Source organism: Dromaius novaehollandiae, chromosome 16, assembly GCF_036370855.1.
Source record: "Dromaius novaehollandiae isolate bDroNov1 chromosome 16, bDroNov1.hap1, whole genome shotgun sequence".
Classification (NCBI taxonomy): domain Eukaryota; kingdom Metazoa; phylum Chordata; class Aves; order Casuariiformes; family Dromaiidae; genus Dromaius; species Dromaius novaehollandiae.
In genome coordinates, this window is record NC_088113.1 from 5,487,545 (window position 1) to 5,506,583 (window position 19,039).

The 19,039-nt window shown below is 43.2% G+C and overlaps 1 protein-coding gene across 5 annotated transcripts in view; it reads right to left on the reverse strand.

The window, feature by feature from the left end:
- NCOA6 (nuclear receptor coactivator 6) overlaps window positions 1-12,789 on the reverse strand; it is a 48,008-nt gene extending 35,219 nt beyond the window's left edge. For 4 of the 5 annotated variants that reach the window (XR_010391857.1, XM_064521369.1, XM_064521367.1 and 1 more), the window contains exons 1-4: window positions 12,498-12,789; window positions 6,021-6,123; window positions 689-850; window positions 321-595 (exon numbers count right to left, since the gene is read on the reverse strand). Coding sequence is in view for 4 of the 5 variants with exons in the window: in XM_064521369.1 (XP_064377439.1) it covers window positions 321-555 (235 nt within the window). In the remaining variant the exon portion in view is untranslated. The remainder of the gene's footprint in view (window positions 1-320; window positions 596-688; window positions 851-6,020; window positions 6,124-12,497) is intronic. The other variant, XM_064521368.1, reaches the window with a different exon arrangement.
- Between the last annotated feature and the right edge of the window lie 6,250 nt (window positions 12,790-19,039).

The following is a 19,039-nucleotide window of genomic DNA, read 5'->3' on the forward strand; positions in this document are numbered from 1 at the left end:
GACAAGCCTGGTTTTACGTTTGTACAACAGAGCAGCGTGCAATGGAGTGAAATAAAAGAGGGAAAAAAAAGTAAAACATGGGAACTAAATAGGAATAAATGAACTCAGTAATGAAATAATAGTTTTAAATGATAACTACTGAAATTTGTACTCTGTGCCTCCTAGAAGAGCAGCTCCCAAAGTAAGTAAGAATAACCCAAACAAATCTATCACAATCTAAGTAACTTGAGAATAATATAACTCGTTTCTCTGTACAAACATCCTGATTACATAATTAGATATTTTGAGCACAGCTGAAAAATGACAAGAAAGTACATTACCCATGTGTAAAAGGCCAGGCACATTCTCCAGTATGATACTTAGTTTCTGTTCAAAGTCTCTATCCCCTATATTTCCTTTAAAAGCCACAAAGATTGTGGAATCTTCAGGAGCAGTCTCCTGTTTCAGTTCATCTTCCTCCAGTCCTGAATCAAAATCCACCTCCAAGTCTTCCATAGTTGAGGAGTACAAGGAAGTACATGTATCTTTCAAGTTAGGCAGATCATCCAAAACCATTGTTTCCAACAATGCAAGCCAGTCAGATGTTAAGAAGATGCTTTGAAGACAAATAAAAACTGGTAAGTATAGCGTGCAAGTACATTAACAACTACATTTAAAGGCAAGCCAATAGTACTCTCAAAAAACCTACCAGATGACCCAATACCAGGGTCTGTGAGACAAACAGTATGGTGTTGAAAACCGTAGCCATTGCAATATCCAAGCTGTTGGTCTACTAGAACAAACAGAAGTCCTTTCCTGACAGAATCTTCCTACGCTCAGTTTGAAGACGTTTCCAGTCGACCTAAAAGAGCTGGTTGTAAGGGGGAGAGAGGGAGAGAAAAATCAATTACACTCGCCTCTATATCTAACAGGACAAGCAAGCACCCAGTATTGATTCTACGACACCCAGCTGCCAAGAAATTGTAAACTTCACAGCAATACTTTAATTATAGAAAGATAGAGGAACATTCCCCCCCCCCCATTTAGTTTTAGGGACTACAGATGTAATAGACACTTCTTTATCCAGAGAAGCTGTAGGAAAACTGCAGCACATTCTTACTACAAGAAAATTAGCACTTGACAAGTACTTTACTCACATCCAAGGAAAGCTTAAGTATTCTTCTTTGTCTTCTATGCTGTCTTTGCATGTTGCATTTGTAAAAATTTAGGTGTTTTCAGCTGCTTAAACACATTACAACCTGAAATCTGTTCCCCCTACGTCCACAACCACCCACCCCATACACTCCTACTGCATTTAGATATGAATGAATTCATGAATAAATTAAGTCATGCACCAGATGTTTTTTACTTTATAAAGTTACTAGACTTTGCAATCATTTAGTTGACATCATTATAGTTATCTAAGCTGTTATCTATATAGAAGGACAACCTAAGATAAAACTTAGTCCTATATCTACAGTGAACAATATCAATGTTTGGTCAAGATACACATTTTTCACTTCAACACAAGCTGTTACAAGATTACTGGACAAATTTCACTACGTTAGACAGTTTAGCCTTCCATCTGGATTCTCACATACAATGCTTTCTAAGTATTGGTGAAAGAATTAAAACCATCTACACCAAGAGTTAAAGCTGATATCAAAACCAAAAAGGGAGCTGTTCCTGACCACCACTGTCAAAACCAAACCAGTTTAACAGCTGAGATTATCAGGTTCTCATAAATCTAAGGCTGTCAGGGTATTCAGAATGATCCAGCAAAAATTTTAGTTCAGGATGACATACCCTAGCATGGGGTACTGGTTGTTCTTCTGGCAGAGGTTCAAGTTCCCACCACAAATTAAAACCACAAGTCAGAGATTAAAGGTGAATTGCAGACAGTAGCAAGAAAAAAGCCTTTTTTTTTATGGTAACTACATTAGAAAAGCTTAGATTCAACTCTACACCATTTCCATACTCACTTAACTTTGCTGAAGGGACAATATTACAAATGAAGAAACAAGCACTCAGAAGTGGCAGAAGATCCCCAGCTTTAGCTCATGCACGCACTTACTGCAGAGTAATTTTACAAAGTCACATTTGAATTGATTTTCACACAGAAGCTGTTGGGCAATGGGTGACCTGGTTTTCCTAACCATGAGATAATTCTCTCTCTTTTTGCAATCCCTACATCATTCATTACACATACACTAACTCCACGAAGAAATGAACTTGGGAGTCCTATACAAATAATCTCTTCAGAGCACAGAGCACAGCCATCCTGTGCACCGAATAATGCTAGCGTCCTGTGAAATACTACAATATATTTAGAAAAAAAGTTAAATTGAAAAGTATTCATCTAAAAATCTTGAATAAATTTTTCAGGGAAAGAAATCTCTGTTTAATATACCAACTCTTAAGGGTTGAAAAAGCACAACTATTTGGAGGAGAGTAGGGTGTTCCATCTCCAGCAGGTACCATGGAGTATTTCTGGCAATTCCTAACACACACAAAATGCCTCTCTCTCTCTTGCAAAAACACAAACCTTTTAAACCTTTGAATTAGCAAACATTTAAAAATAAATCTTAATTGCATGTCATGTTCAATAAATTAAGAAAACAGGAATGTCTCCAGGGTAATTGAAAAGAAAGGCAGGCAGAAAACTCTTGATGGACTTTAATCAGGATTCTTTTTTTTTTTTTTTTTTTTTTTTTTTTACACCATTCATTCATGATAACTGTTAAAACCGTCAATTTCAGGAAAATTTAACAGAAGAGTCCAAAAGAGCCATTTTCTCCATGACAGAGCAGAGGACCCATAGGCTACTAAAACTGCAGATTTAAAGTCTTCATGAAAATGCCGCAGCTTAGATTGGAATCCACCATTCTCATCTTAACGTGCCCAAATCTGACAAGATTTGTTAAAATTATAGCATCACAGAAAAAACACCTGATGGATACTATTAAAACAGAGTTTGCTAAGTCCCAAATTATCACAGGGCTTTTGTTTGATCCAGAAAAATCTCATGGCTGCAAGGAAAGCTTGAGTTAAGAGGAAAAAAAATTGGATGGAGTTCTAAACTCTACCTTCTGGATAAGGGTGCTATATTTAGGCTTGTAGTTGAAGCTCCCTTCCACATTTCTCCCAGAGCCATTCCACTCCTCAAGGATGCTTTTTTATATCCATATTTCTTCCCTCCCTCTCAAACACACAGATTTTAGCCCGTTCCTACATTCAGATACAATTTATCTTGACTACGGCAACAGGAAGGAATCATTCGCAAAGCTATCCTCTGTAGGCACAATGCAGCTTGTCTTCCCGTTCAGAACCAAATGAATCCCAGCTGCATCCTCTGTACTAACAAATTTGTAATCACACGGTTATAAGGTTGACTTCCATAAATCGCAAGTCAGCATGCGACCGTAATTAATACGTACTTCATGCAACGCTCTTCCGCATAAATACACCCATGTAAAACTTTGGTAATTCAGTATAATTCCCATGAAGTATATTTGTCAGTGAGCTAAGACAGAATCTTCGATCAGTAGGAATCATACTTGAATTAATCTACATAAGTCTGTCTTCTCTGTTCAATGAATAAATATGGCCTCCTTCCAGCCATCACACCCTTTCGTTTTAGAGCTTCCAATTTCCCATTACACACTTGTTTCTGGAGATGGACTGTAAGCCCAGTGCTATTATATGGCAATCACTTACACAGGAACACAGCCTGGGACAAGCTATAGCAACCCAAAAAATGCCTTATGCCTATTCATTATAAAGCTGGCTTCATTTAGTTCAGACCAATTATTAAAACTGCGCAACAGAAATAAGAGAGCTTGAGATAAGTAGCTTGATAACAGACTGCTAACCAAAATGTTGGTGATTTATCAAAGGACTAAAAATGATCTACACCCTGCAGTATGGTATGAGGGCAGAGGGTGGCAGGGGGAAAGAATACGAAGACTGAAGTGTCCAAACCTAAAAATAGAGAGTCCACACTGGCCTACTAGTGACTGCTGCTTGTATACATGCGTAGCGTAGGGGTAAAATGGTTAACCAGTTAACCAGTTAAAATGTGCAAGACTGAGACTATCCAAAGGTGGAACACATGATAGGATACAGAGAAGCCACAGTCCAGATTTGGGCTGATGGACAGCTGGGTGCTGCTGCGCACCATTGGAGCCCCAGAACGCAGCATTATGTTGGTCCTCCTGCAAAAAAGCCCTGAAAAGGGAAGTCTTCATGACAAGTCCAGTGTTGCATGACTGGACAAAACTGAGTAAATCCAGTTCGTTCCCTGGGAGAGACGGAATTAGAATATAGCCTGAAACAACCAGTGATGGCTAAATGGTGAGCAGCTGAACCCCAGAAAGTGTGAAGGCTTTGGACTGCCAGCACTGCAGATGGGAGTGGTGGTCTCCAGAGGGAGAGGGAGAAGAAAAGAAAAGAAAGGAAGAAAAAAAAAAGACAGTATCTTGGTATTCTCATCCCAAGATCAGCTCAACTGATCCAAACTTAAGGTCACTGCAATTTGGGTCACGGCAATTTGGTAAACAGAACTGGGATCCCATCTTGCATTGCTTCCTTCCCATTACTGCACTACAGAGAGCAAGTAAATTAAAATTAGGCTTAGTCTAATCGCTCTTCCGAGGTTTTCTGTGACACAGTATATTGATTTACAAGCTTTTTATATATTTCTGTCAATGCAGAGTAAACATTTTCACAACTGATAGCACAATACAACATACGCCCCCTCAGAGCAAATATACTGGGAGCCCAAGTAGATAAAGGTACTGGAACCATGCTCCACACCTGAAGTATGTACTCTTCCAAATTACACAATGGATTGGAAAGAGTAAGAGCAGTTTCTTCACACACAGTGTAATAACCAAAAGGAAGGATGGACTTTTGTCCTTCATTAGCATATGCTAGAAGCTAGCACTCAGTGGAGATCCTCGTCCTCACACCAGCAATTATCTAAAGCAGCTTAAACAGGAAATGAGATGGAAAAATCAGTCCAGAAATGAGACTACAATCAAGTCCCCTGGGGAATCCAGAGTGAGGAGGAAGTCTTTGATAGCAGCAGTGATACAATTTCTCAAAGAGGCAGAGCGCTCCTTGCTTCTTCACTGATTAATGTTTTGTCAAGCAATTTAACAGGAATAAATCAGAAAAAAAGCACGTTTTGCATAAGATGACTGAAAATGTGCTTATTTCCTTTGTTTTAGGTGCCAATTAGAGAACAGTTAAAGTTATTTGTAAAGTTTTTTAGGAGGGGATGGATGAAGTTTATCACTGCCATAGTACTGTTGAAGATGGTTTTCTTTTAATACGTAATATGTACACACACAGAAGCATACTTTTTAAGTGTACAGCTATAAAACCTAAGTATATTCAGACCATAACACTTTCTCTATTGCAAATTTGTTAACAACATCTCATCCTCCACCAACTGTTTCAAGCTTTCTTTTTATCCAGCATAGTGATCTTGGAGCTTGTTAAATATGAACAATTAATAAATTATATGTATATACAACCAATCTATGAGAAAAAGATTAAAATTACATCATGTTTTTGTGCACAAATACCATAACAGACTTTTAAACAAACTGCAGACAAGTGCCACACTGTTACATAAATAGATTAAATGGGGTTAAGAATCAATGTTATAATGTAAAAGAATACCTAAAAATAAACCTAAGCATGTAGCAAAAATTGCTCTGAAAAGACTTCGCCAGCAGTAGTTCCAGTAATTTAGAGCTTACTGAACTTCAAACTCTGGCATTAAAGATTGATAACACCATGAAAGCAGCCCAACTTGCCCTTTTGGATGAAGGTCTGAGAACAGCTACAAATGTCATGTCGATCACTAGAAACTCTGTATGGCAGACTGAAAAGTCAGCTCTAGAGACAGCACAGCCCTGCCCGTCAAACAAACAAAAAAGAATTAAAGGCACGAACCTATTAGTTGGACAGTCAGGATGAGAATATATAAGAACAAGAGATATTCAAATGCATCATATATTTCTTTTACCTACCAAAATGAATTCCACAACTTCAGTCTTTCATGTCATACAACAGCTCTTCAATTACTTCCAGGCTGGCAAACATTGTTAAACAGTAACTCCCAAAAGTTTAATCCTGAAAGAAAAACATCATGTTTCATCAGACAAACTAGCTCTGTAAAGATGCAAAATAACAAAAATACTGAATATAACACAGTGAATATACTGATTGTTCAATACACAGTTTTGCAGCAAAATCTACCTCTCTCCTTATTAATGTAAAAAACACTTTTCACTATAATCAGATATTAACAACAAACACTCACAGCCAAGTATTTAGAAAGGTCAACCTTTCATTATAGGCAAAAAGCTGTATACTCCCTTTGGCTGGAAATAACAACATATTATTACAGACAAAACAAGTTTAATCTAGCCTTTTTTTTGTTTTGTTTTGTTTTTAAGTCTTTAATACTTCTAGATGAAGTTAATCTTTTCTAATAGTTGACGCCTTCAGTAAAGAGAAATTGGCACAAACAGGATGCAATTTGCTCTGGAAACACCTATTTCTCTCCAGTCATTATGAGTCTACACTGCCACCTCAGACATTGTCATTGGAGATACTGACAACGTCCCTCAGATCAAGAATTTTTTGTATTAACATCACAACACAGTTTTTCAAGGAAATTTTCTGCCTACGTGCTCATCAGCTACAAAGTGGAGGAGGTGACACCCCCCCCCCCCAAAAAAAAAGAAAACAAACTGCAGAAGAGGGGACAACACTGACATGCAAAGCTGAAATTTGTTATCTTCTATCTAGACAACGAGGGGAAAACCCTGTAAAAGGCTCGGTATTGTGCCATAGTCTTTGCACTTGTGCCGCCCCAACAACTAGAGGGGAATTAACAGGATTCCCATTAAACCGTTCCAGGGTAGCCTACCGCAGCGTAGCACTTCTTCCATACCCGTTTCATAGCACTCTCAAAGTCATTTAACATTTTCCAACCTCTGCGTATTTAGAAATACAAGAAGTTACTACTGTAATCTGAGAAGTGTAGTGCCAAGTGAGAGATCAGAGTGGCAAAAACGTAAACAATACCTCCACAGTTTCCAGTTATATTGGAAAACAAGTAAACCTTCCTAGATCTGATGTCCAGATGACTGGACACCAAGCTGACAAGCAAAAAAAAAAAGCTTTCAGCTGAAATAGGAAATTCTAATATCCTTTACTAAATTTAGACAAAAACAAAAACTAAAAATGTTTTCCACATTCTATAGCAGATAATGTGAGTTGTAACTTTTCAAATTTTTTATAAAACAGTATTTTATTGACTAAGACTGCCTGAAATTGAGTCATGTAACAAACCAGCTGGTTCTCTCAGAAGCCATAATAAGAGTTAACGTGGAAGGAGAGTCTTTACCAACCCCATAAAAGAAAATTTTAAGAAGGCCTCAGAAATGACAGAAATCAGCATGCATTCAAGCTTTATGTGCCTTAACAAGGCAGCGATAAGAGTTGATATTTGGCAGAAGACTAGTGAGCCGTACAAGAAAATCATCTGAGCTCCTTGGTGCAAGGAACTGAGATGCTTTCTGTTTCCCCAGCTCTCCCTTTTGAGGGGATAGATGACTCTTCTTCACCTCTGGTTCAGAAAAAGAAGATGGTCTACAGACGCCGAAGTGCTCCAGAGAAAGAAAGAACCGGAACAGATGGGCTGCCCCATAGGACGGTCTGCCCAGGCTACAGGAGGAGCAATTAACCGTTGCTGTCTTCGTTCCCCTTGAATACATAAGCCAATATCAAATTTGGTTAAGGCAGCTAACTGATCAAAGATGGTTCATTACCTCCAGCTTTCATTAAAATATGCTATCTGATAGAGACCTTGGAAACGCCCAGAGACTGCAGAGCGAACACGTACCGTAGCAGACACCCAAGAAACCACAGAAGCAGCCCTTTGAACTGTTCCATCCATAGAAAAAGTTTCAGTCAGATCTTATGCTTTCTTAAACATCCATTAAGCAAGAAAAATAAGTCTATTGGAAACCAGGCTTCATGTGCTCTGATACAGAATTACTCACTACTGTTCATATTATTCTGCTAATCTCCCATAGCCATGAAGTATAAAAAGTCTACAAATCATTTGCTTCTGAAAAGGAGGAAGCGACAGCTTGTTACAATGCACAGGGCCTTTTGCATATGGTAACTGGATGTATTTTGATAGCACATGGTTTAATGCAGTATCGGTTTGTTAAAGTTTCATAAACTTTGCTGAAACTCCACAACTCATGCCAAGTCACGCTGATGGACACAACTCCATCTGAGCTGCTAATTTTTATTTCAACTAAAGCTAACTGACTTGATTGATGTTGCTTGAAAAAAGACAGGCAAGATTATAACTTCAGAGCAAGTTTTAACTGAAGTAAGTTAGCTCTGTAAAAATATTCACGCTTTCAGGAGTTGAGATACTACTAAAAAAAGGCTCCCAGTCTTCTCCCTATGTCACACGTTAACTCATTATCAGCATTATTCTTGGAGGCTATAGTCTACACAAGGTAATACCTGATCCATGAATTATCATTAGCTGAATTATTAATTTCCTGTGGATGAGTATTTTTTCCAAATAGAAATATCCTACAGCTTGCAGCAGATGAATGTTAACGCTACGACAGAGCTTTGCAGTATGTATTTTTTCATTCAGATACATCAGTGCAATCAGTAAACAAGTAAAATGAGAAGTTTCTTAAAATTAGATGCATCTTGACAAGAAACTATGTTTTATCTTGGTTTTCCAAAGGCTATGAAAAAAATCATTTTCAAGTAGCAACCTATTCATTGTGTGTGTTGTGATAGGTTTTTTACTTAAAGTTGAATTTAACCACAACTGAACCAGTCTGGGCTGACGTGCCTCACAGGTACTCTTCTATCAGCGAAGCCTCACTGAAGTCCATAAACGCAGGCATAACAAGACCAGGTCTTCTTGTAATTACAAATTCTGAACTAGGGTTTGACTGAAAACTCTACCTCTTGTTTATTGTATTTTCTTTCTTAGGCATGTCGCAAAGGTCCATGAAATTTCACTAAGGCCTATGAAATTCTAAAATATTTTAAAGTATGAAGGAAAGATTTAAGTGACCACAAACAGCTTAAAAGTAATTCTTCCAATATGAGTGCACTTAATGTCAAGGAGAAAACTTTCCCTGACAAATAAAAAAAAAAAAAAGAAAAAAAAAAACTTTCCTAAATGCACACTAAGATGTATACATTGCTTCTGTTAAAATCAAGATTGTTCTGAGGTTTTCCTGACTGTCTAAGAAACCTGCAGCGTATTTTCTGTTGCTCCAGGCTCTTGGTAGAATGAAATTACAAGTCTTATTTATTGTCACTACTGCTATAAAGAACCACATAATCACCAGTCAACCTGGTGCTTTCCAGCTAACCTACGGTGCACAGAACTATTCGGCAATTTATTCATGTGGGAATGGGAAGGGCAGCCCAAAAACCGTGAGAAGGAACACTCTCCCATGCAGCAACCAAAACATGTGATATTATTTTTGTCCAGTATTTCTCTTAAATGATCCTCATCTGAGAAAACTGCTAATGCTTTTGCCTTAGGACATGCAACACCTACAGCCATATTACAGCCAAATTCTATTCATAACTGAGAACTTTCATCGTATGCATGTCAGTGGAAGCTGTCTAGATCACTCCCTCTCACTTTCCAAGACTACAAACTTAAAATTCAGACTCTCACACATACAAATCAGTACAGGCAACTTTCTGTCCCAAACTATTGGTTTACTTAAAGACATATGCTTTTAGACAAGGCAGCGTTCTTCTACAGTACTTTTCAACTTTTGTACAAATCCGATCCAAACCTCTACATGGGGCTATGCTTTGAGACTATTCATCCAAGCTGGCGAAGATGGTAAAAGTCCTCTCAGTTGCAAAAAGATGACAGTTCTTAAGTGTTGTGGAGTCCACGAAGCACCTTCTTTCTTTACCAGAGCTCCCAGACCAGTTACGCTTTTTCCTTCCTACTAGTTAGTCAGGACACTAGGCAAGAGAGTTTCAGGAGCTTGATACACCACCTTGAACCAAACCTCAGCATTCAGCTATCAATTTGTACAAACTAAGGAACACACTATGTGCTTCAAATATTCAATTATCTAAAACAGGCAACTCCTGCAGAAGAACATTAGTGATCTATTCTGGTGGTGACAGAAGAGTAGGTAAGACTGGTAGAGTTCAGCCTCAAACAAAAGGTGAAGCGACCATCGCCTTAGTAAAGCAAATGTGGGAAAAAAAAAAAAGTTGGTAATCTAGCCAACACATGGAAAATATCACACCTAGATTTGATGATGCATCCTCCCTGCCTCAAGTTTGTGTTTGTCTAGAATTATTTTTATTCCCATTTCCTCCCCTTAACTTTTCCCAACTCTATGTATTTTTTTCCCCAGCGTCCTCTCCAGCCCAACAAAAACAAGTTTACGCTTGAACACAATTTGTGCAATGCAAGACATTTTCAAGGTTAAGTGATGTTGTTCAGTGGTCTACATATTAACAGGCCAGTACCATTCACCAGTATTCTCTATATACCACAGCATTTGTATTTCTCAGTGGGGACCACATGATTTTGAAACAGACACCAACATCACGCCTTCTGCCCTTCGGAAGTACTCTAATAACCTATACAACTTCATTATTCCCAATGCAATCAAACAGTTACAGCCACTTTAACTGTTTGATATCTCCCGTAGCAAATCCTTTGACATTGCAAATCACATAAATTCAGTATGTCTATGTAACTCGACTGTGACTGCAACTATCATCTAAAAGCCATCAATATAGTATTTGAAAATAATAAAATACACTGTGACATTGTTTAACAATTCAGTTATGAGTTTAAAATATTTAACATCTACTGCAAAGGTAAGCAATATATAACTGTATCATACTTAAGCAGAACAAAGAGCAATACTAAGACTGCCCATCAGAATTTAGCTCTACACCCCCATATTTTCAAGTATTTAAGCAACTGAAAAAATAAAAAACTAACAGTTTATGAATGCCTGGTTTTCCCATTTTCCCTTTTTTTTTTTTTTAAGGAAGCAGCCTTTTTTTCTGCTAGAAGAGTGTAAAATAACTGCATCAGTTGGAAGCCCGTTGTAAACAACTCCTCCCTGCAAGTTCTATAGATGAATGGGCTTTCTAGAAAGAATAGCTCAAGAGAGCTACCTGGGAGTTTTTCCAGCCAAAATCTGAAGCCTAATGGAATACGCTTTAGTAATTATGAAAATAAATATCAATATACGAGGCACTGTCTTTCCTATACCTAAAATTCAGACGAGAAATTTTCACTACAATTTTCTGTAGCTTATTCACAGTTCAGTAAAGGTAGTAAGCCCAAATGTGCATGCATCTGGAAGATAAGGGGTTATGAAATGTTAAAAGACAAAGCTCATAAAACCAGAATTTACAGCCAGCTTTCAAAACCAGAACAAGGAGAGCAAGAGAATAGCTGCCACTTCCTATTTCCCCTGTTCCCCAAAGAAGTCAAAAGAAATCAGAACCCTCCGTTTTCTGAGATGATCTAAAAGCAAATGAAATTCAGGAAAATGCAGAAGTCAAACCATGGGAATAAGTGAAAATGCCTTTTTTATTGCTATTTTAGGGAGACACGGAAGAATTCGAACAAAAGCCTGTGTTCAAAGAAACGTCACCGCACCTCCGCTGACATCTCCAAACGCTACCTCCTGTGCCTTGGAGGCAGCACTCAGGGCCACAACCAGAGGCAGGTTACGGGTTTCGGCTCTGCACGGCTTTACAGCAGCGCAACAGCTGCGGGAGCCGCTGAGCCCTCAGCGCCGGCAGAAACGCGGCCAGTCCAGGCAACGCCACCGCCGGGAGCCACCTCCTGACATGCGGCGGCTCCGCCGCAGAGGCCGGCGAGCGGCTGGAGGCCAGGCCGTCCGGATGCGCCCGGCGGCGCCGCGCAGCACGGCCTGCCCCGCGGGGCCGCCGCCAGCGCCGGGCACCGGCGCAGCCCCGCGCACCCCGCCGCCTCCGCACGGCCGTTCTCGCCGCACCGGCCGGCCGCGCAGCCCCGCCGGCGATCCCGGGGCCTCCCGCGGCCGGGCATGTCCCGGGCGCCCGGCACGGCGCGGCCCGGGCTCGCCCGCCCTCCGCGGGGCGCCCCGGCGGCCGCGGGGCGCGGACCCCTCCGCGCCAGGGGAAGACCGCCGCCGCCGGGCCCGGCCCAGGCGCCGCGCCGCGGCTGCCGCGCCGTGCCAGGCCCGGCGGCGCCGCCGGCCCGCGCCCTCCCCGCGGCGGGCCCGGCCTGCTCCCCCGGCCGCCACCGCCGGCCCTCTGACACCGCCGGGGCGCCGCTTCCGCTCCGCCGGCCTGTCAGCCCCGCGCCCGCCCCGCGCCCGCGGCCCCGCGCGCCCACCCGGCCCCGCCGGCGGCTGCGGGAGGCCCCCGCGCCCCGCCGCGCCGCGCCGCGCCGGCCTCACCTGCCGCTGGTGCCGGCCGCGGTGCCGCCGCCGCCGTGCCCGCTCGGGGAGCGCGCGCGGGAGGGCGGGGGCCGCTCGGCGAGCGGGGCGCGCAGGGGCGCGCGGCCCCGCGACGGCAGCGGGCGAGGAGCGGGCCGGGGGAGGGCGGCCGAGCGACGGGAGGGGGCGGGAGGTCGCCGTCGGCCCTGCCGAGCGCCCGGGACACCCACCCCGCAGGCCGGCCGCGACTCCGCCTCCGCCGCCGCCGCCGCCGCCGCGGCGGGAGCACGTGACCCGCCCCGCCCCGCGCCGCCAGCGCGCGCGTGCGTCGGAGCGCGCCGTGCGCGCGCCCGCGCCGCGGCGGGGGCGGGCGGGGCCCTGCGTGAGGGGAGCGCTCGTGCCCTCGCCCCCGGGAGCCTGTGCGGCCATGCTGGGCACCCTGTGGGGGGGGCGCTCACCCCCTTGCCCCTGGAGAGCCTGTGGGGCCGTGCTGGGTCCCCCACCAAGGAGACACTGGTCCCCTCGCCCCCAGGATCCTGTGGGGCCATGCTGGGTCCCCCACCAAGGAGACACTGGTCCCCTCGCCCCCAGGTTCCTGTGTGGCCGTGCTGGGACCCCATGAGGGGACGCTCATCCCCTCACCCCTGGGAGCCTGTGTGGCCGTGCTGGGACCCCATGAGGGGACGCTCATCCCCTCACCCCTGGGAGCCTGTGTGGCCATGCTGGGACCCCATGAGGGGCTGCTCGTCCCCTCACCCCTGGGAGCCTGTGTGGCCGTGCTGGGACCCCATGAGGGGGCTGCTCGTCCCCTCACCCCTGGGAGCCTGTGTGGCCGTGCTGGGACCCCATGAGGGGGCTGCTCGTCCCCTCACCCCTGGGAGCCTGTGTGGCCGTGCTGGGACCCCATGAGGGGGCTGCTCGTCCCCTCACCCCTGGGAGCCTGTGTGGCCGTGCTGGGACCCCATGAGGGGACGCTCATCCTCTCGCCCCGCTGAGAGCCTGTGGAGCCCCCCATACTGGGCCTCCCACAGAGCAGGAGGAGAACCTTTAGCTAGCACCATATTGTGTGTCCCCTCCCTTGCTTGTGTGCCAGCACCATGCCCCAAGCACACACATGCAGAAGGGACAATGTCCCCTGCTGAGAGGCGGGGACGCCCTCACCCTCTACACATGCTCTTTTGCACACTGTTCCTGTGGTGGGTAGGTTTGTCCCCTTCCTCTCTCTAGACACAGGGTTTCCTCTCCCGCCATCCTATATTGCATACACACCCTTCCAAATGGAGAGCCTGATTCCCCATGGAGAAGTTGGGGACACCTTTCTCCATACTGAGCGTGAAGGGCTGTACACCTTGCTGATGTGAGAGACAACTGAATATCCTCAGGAGTCCCTCCCCAACATCCCATGGGGACACCTTGATTCCTACCATTGGAAAGACCATTCTGGAAAAAGACTATCTTCTTCTCTCAGGACACCTCATTTTTAAAGACTCCCATGGAGAAGCCTGATTCCCATACTCCACTGAGACACTGGGGAATGCCCTACCAAGCACAGACATCCTAGGAACACCCTCTCTCACATTAGCATACCAAGTGGGATGCTCTCACACACAGACCCTTTCTGGAAAGCCCTTACCTCCTAATGCCTTTAGGGACTGTGGAGTCCTCTTCATGCAGATATCCTTGGGGAAGGCTGAGCCTCTTCCGCTTAGGAATCAAGACATAACCCCTTCCAAACATGGAGCCAGGCTGGGCCCTGCTCTGCTGAAGCTCTAGATATTCCTCCTTGTATGGAGAGCTGTGGGGAAGAACATTCCTTTGCACAGACTGGGAAAGGTTGAGAGATATCCCTCCACAATAGGTATGAAGACAAAAATCACCCCTACAAGTAAGGTGGCAAGAAGGAGAGTCCTAGACACTGGATCACAGCAGAGAAGTGCAGGAACAGTTATTTCCTCTTCTCTTTGAAGAGAGTCTCTTCCTCTGGCCACTCATGCAGAGCTTCTTCCCTAGGCGTTCCCAAGGGGAGAAACTTTCTCAGCCTGGAGCATGGGGACCTTCCTCCCTAACTCTACTGAGAGAAACATCAGACAGTTTTGCATTGCACCCACATGATCATAGATCACTGCTGTATCAGGTTAAGGCATGAAACCCACCCTGAAAGCCATTTTTCTCACTAGTGAGAGAAACTGGTGGGCAGCATGACTCCTGTTAGATAGCCCTAAATACTGTAACTCTTTGCCTGGTGCAACTTTTTGCAAGTACAAGTGATGTGTCCTTCACAAGATGAAAGGACGGTGGGTACACGTATGTAGATGTGTTTGACAGTGCGGGCTTTCAATACAAGCCTTTCCAGATTAGGAGAGATCCTTTGCATCACCATTCAAATGAGTGATACTTCACTTGTAACAGCTTTTGAGGCTGTAGACTTTGTATCCAATTCTGTAAACAATAAATAATAAAAGGTATTTCCTGGCTGAAGCTATAAAGAAAAATGAAGACCTTTACTAAAAATTGTTAGGAAATGAAGTTTGAATATATACAGTACTTTTCATCTGAAGATTTCAGACTTTATAAATACCAACAACTGATACCTTAATCTACTACTGGTGAGATGGGGAAGAAAGCAGAGAGAACTGAAAGATTCAGATTCAGCAAAGGCCACTATAGTGAATTTTTGAAAAAATCCATTTGTCTGGTTAATGAACAGGACCACAGTCTTGCAGTCCTCTTGCATGTGCGCAGATGTTTACTTCCTAAAAAGATACAGTAGCACAGGAGGCTTTACAACAGAGATCTACTCACACGGAACACCTTGCAGGACATGGAACTGACCCAGGAATTTGCACCTTATCCTACAAACCTTTATTAATGTGAGAAATGCTAAAATAATTTAGAAAGATGGTGGCACTGCAGAAATGTCTGATTTTCTTCCTGCCAGTCACTGCTTTAATCAGAAAGCTATGAGCCAGTGGTGGTAAAGCACAGAAAGACGTAGCAACTGTTATTTAAGGCTGGTAACATAATCAAAGGTCTAAAGAATATTTTTGGGAAACTATAAAGACCTTGATCCTGCAAAAATATGTATGATTAACATTAGTATCTTGAGTACTGACTTCGAGAAGGGATAGTGCAGTCCCGGGAGTCTGCAGAGCTAGGTCCAGGCCTTGCAAAACCTCATCACACTGGCTTTATACAGATTACTGCCAAATGCCCAGTATTAATGACATGAAAAGAGGGAAATGTTTTTTGTGAAACCTTTTAAATACAGTAATCTCACATCTCATTTGTCATTATAGCTTGCAACAGAAAAAAAAATCTGGTTGAGAAATTGACATAAACTTCCATAAAAAAGCAAAAAATCATGAACACCAGGGTTAGTACATGAGTTATCTTACTAACTAAATATTGGAGGTGTATGGCAAGCTGCAATAGACTATTTGCAGTTGGCATTTGCTACTCTAAATTCCATAATGAAGCACACACATTTAGTAATTCTTTGCTAAATTATTCTATTTGTGTCTGTTTCTATTGATGTCTTTTTTGGTTTGTTGGATGTGGGACCTTTAACTCTAGCACACTTCTCCTCCTACCTCTCTTCCTCCCAGACCAAAAAGATCTTAGGAGAAACATGGTGGGGCAAAGTAGTGAAGACTGGGGCTAGGTGAGGTGATAGAAGACACAAAACAACAGTATTGGCTTGTAAATAATGTTGGTATTCTTTGGTACCAATCACAATACTACTGTGATATCAGTGCATATCAGCTGGGATATGCACAAAGATGTCCCACAGCTCAAGTCCACTTCCCAGTCCAAAACCTCTTCAGTCAAGGTCCCAGAGATAAAACGGTGGACAAACACAAAACAGGGAATCTTGAAGAGATCTGGAGAAATAAGCAACTTCCAGGCATCCACCTCTCAAGTAGGCATTTCTTGGTTTTGGCCATACTCCTTTTGGAAGCATGTTCTTCAGGAAACAACAGTTTTGGTGCTTTTTCTTAGAATATAATTATTGAGCTAGGCTAGGCCTTTAATGTCTCCAACCTACTTTATAAAAGTCATTTTTCAGCCTGTAAGGTTACTGACGAGTGAAGAACCCTTCCTCCACCCCCAAGAGATTCCCTCAGAAATGTCATCAGAAGAGGAGATGGAGCATCAGTCAGAGGATCTGGAAAAGAGGAACATTAGGTATACTTGATTTTCTATAGAGGAGCTTCTGTTTGCCAAGAACCTTTTGCGTTAGAGTAGGTATTTCCTGTGTTTTGGCTTACTCTGCTCATATCTTTTGAGACTGTTTGGAAACATGAGGAAGCTGATGAAACTGCAAGCTGAAAGACTTCTTTAGTATCTGAGAATTACCTTTCTTCCACACTTCTCTTCATACTTTCTTCCATGCAAGGAGGCACTTCTCAACCCGGATGAGTTTAACTTCCTCCTCATAACAGCCTAATCTTCCTGAAAAGCCTAATGCATTTCACCAAGTCTTGCACAGAGTTAGATCACTTAAAAAATCTCCATTTCCCATAAAACTCCGCTTTCTTGTTTTAATTACAAACTTAACACAGGATTGTCCTTCAACTTTTTTTTATTTGCTTGTTTTTGTATATATTATCTACACTGATGCAGGACACATCTTGTATACTGTAGCAAACAATAACAAGTGGGGCGTTGTTTTTCAGACTGAGTTTTCTGGAAGCACAAGATTAAAATAATTTGCTAAGATCTGCTCTAGTTATCTAGGTGCTATAACTTTTTGATCTGGGCTTGAGAAGCTCTATGTAGATAACCTTCTTGCATCTAATCACGCATGGAGGTTGTGAAAAAGCTCTTGCTTCATTTGCAGCTTCATGTCTCATACATCCATTTTGGACTTTGTAATATGCTTCTGATTGCTTTTTCTTGTGCTTCTGCTTGCTGTTGTAAAAGGCCAAATAGACACAAACTTTGCATGATTATAATTAATCCCCATTCTATCAAAGAGGTGTAAATCAGCTTTGCCAGGAGTGTAAGAAAGTAAGGGGAGGATAGAGTATATATTCAGCTGACTTGGACCTGAAGGGACATCAAGGTGAAAGACAGGTCTGAGAGAAATCCCTGATGACAGAGGACTATTGTGAGGCATCTCTGCCCAGCACTGATGTCTGGAGAAACCTAAAGAGGGTTTTACCATCCAGTATCCTGCAGCTTATAAAAGACATTCATCTCATTGGCTGCTGATGCATGAAGCAGGAGACCAAAAGGCATCCGGTGGTGGTGAGAAGGGAATAATGTGATGTAGAGGACTGTGGCAGGAGGAAAGGGGACTTTCTCCCATTGAACTTTGCAGTCTGAGGAAGCTGTGGGAGAAGCTATACAGGACACTTCAAACTCCACAGCCTGGGTTTCCTGCTGCCTTGTATGAACAAGTGGACTCATCTCTGCAGTGATGTGAGCTGTAGGCAGATCTCCAGAAAACATCACAGCTGAGCTGAGTTTATTATACAGCTGGATCCACACCATGTAGCTTAAATATGTTCAGATCCAGCCTGGCGTCTGTTTGCCACAACTGGGACAGGAGATTTTTTCGTGACAGGTCTGACCAGAACAGAACAAAGAAATGCAGAACAGAACAGAGGAATGTATTTGATTAAAGGCAGTCAAGATTATACTTACAAGTGCAGCAACCAAGGTTATACTTACAATGCATTTTTAAATGATAGTATTTTCAAATAAAAGATACTGTACAGAAAAAAGTGACATTTTCATAGGTAGACATAGGTAGACAGTTTCAGATTTTCCAAAATTAAATACTATAAAATGAGTTGAACAAAATGATGTCTCCTCTAAAATTAGTACAGTGCTCATTTTAATATAGAGAGGGAAGGGAGAAGAGCTGTTGTGTTGAGATTTTAATTACTTTCATTGCCAGTCTGTAACTATCTCTCTGGGATTTTGTTAAACTGTGAGTGTGGCAAGGAAGAGAAAGATGGGCAGCTGGCCACCAACCTGATAGATGTGGTGATGGATACACAGGAATTATCATCTCCCTCTCCACCTCTGGGACATGGACTTCTGAGAGCCGCAGGTGGGAAGTCTGTGCTGTCCCGGTGGACTGACTGCTTCAAATTAGCGTGGAGGATCACAGCTGCCAAGTAGCTGTTGTCATACAGGGTTTTCTCCCTCAAGGCAGGCTCATCTCTATGAGGCCACTCTGCACCTAAAAATGTTCTGACCACTGGAGGGCCCTTTGTTGGCAGTGTTTCAGTATTTGACTTCTCCTACTGTATAATCTCTTCCGACCTTCACACAGACGTGTTTTGTTTTTATATGCTACCCTACCTCTTCTGAAAACTGGCTCTGCCTCTCAGAGCTCTTCTTTCTCTGGCCTACATTCAGATGTCCACTGCTGAAGTATGAAAGATCTTTTGAAAGCCACTCTAAGGAAAATATCTATGTACTACAGCAGCTCTTCCCACTCCGCCGGATTTTTTTTTAAACCTCACAAAATCCTCAGCATTTCTAACGCATAATACAGTTTTGCAGTTCCTCTAAGAGACGTAGGTGTCACCGCATTCAGGGAGACGTTA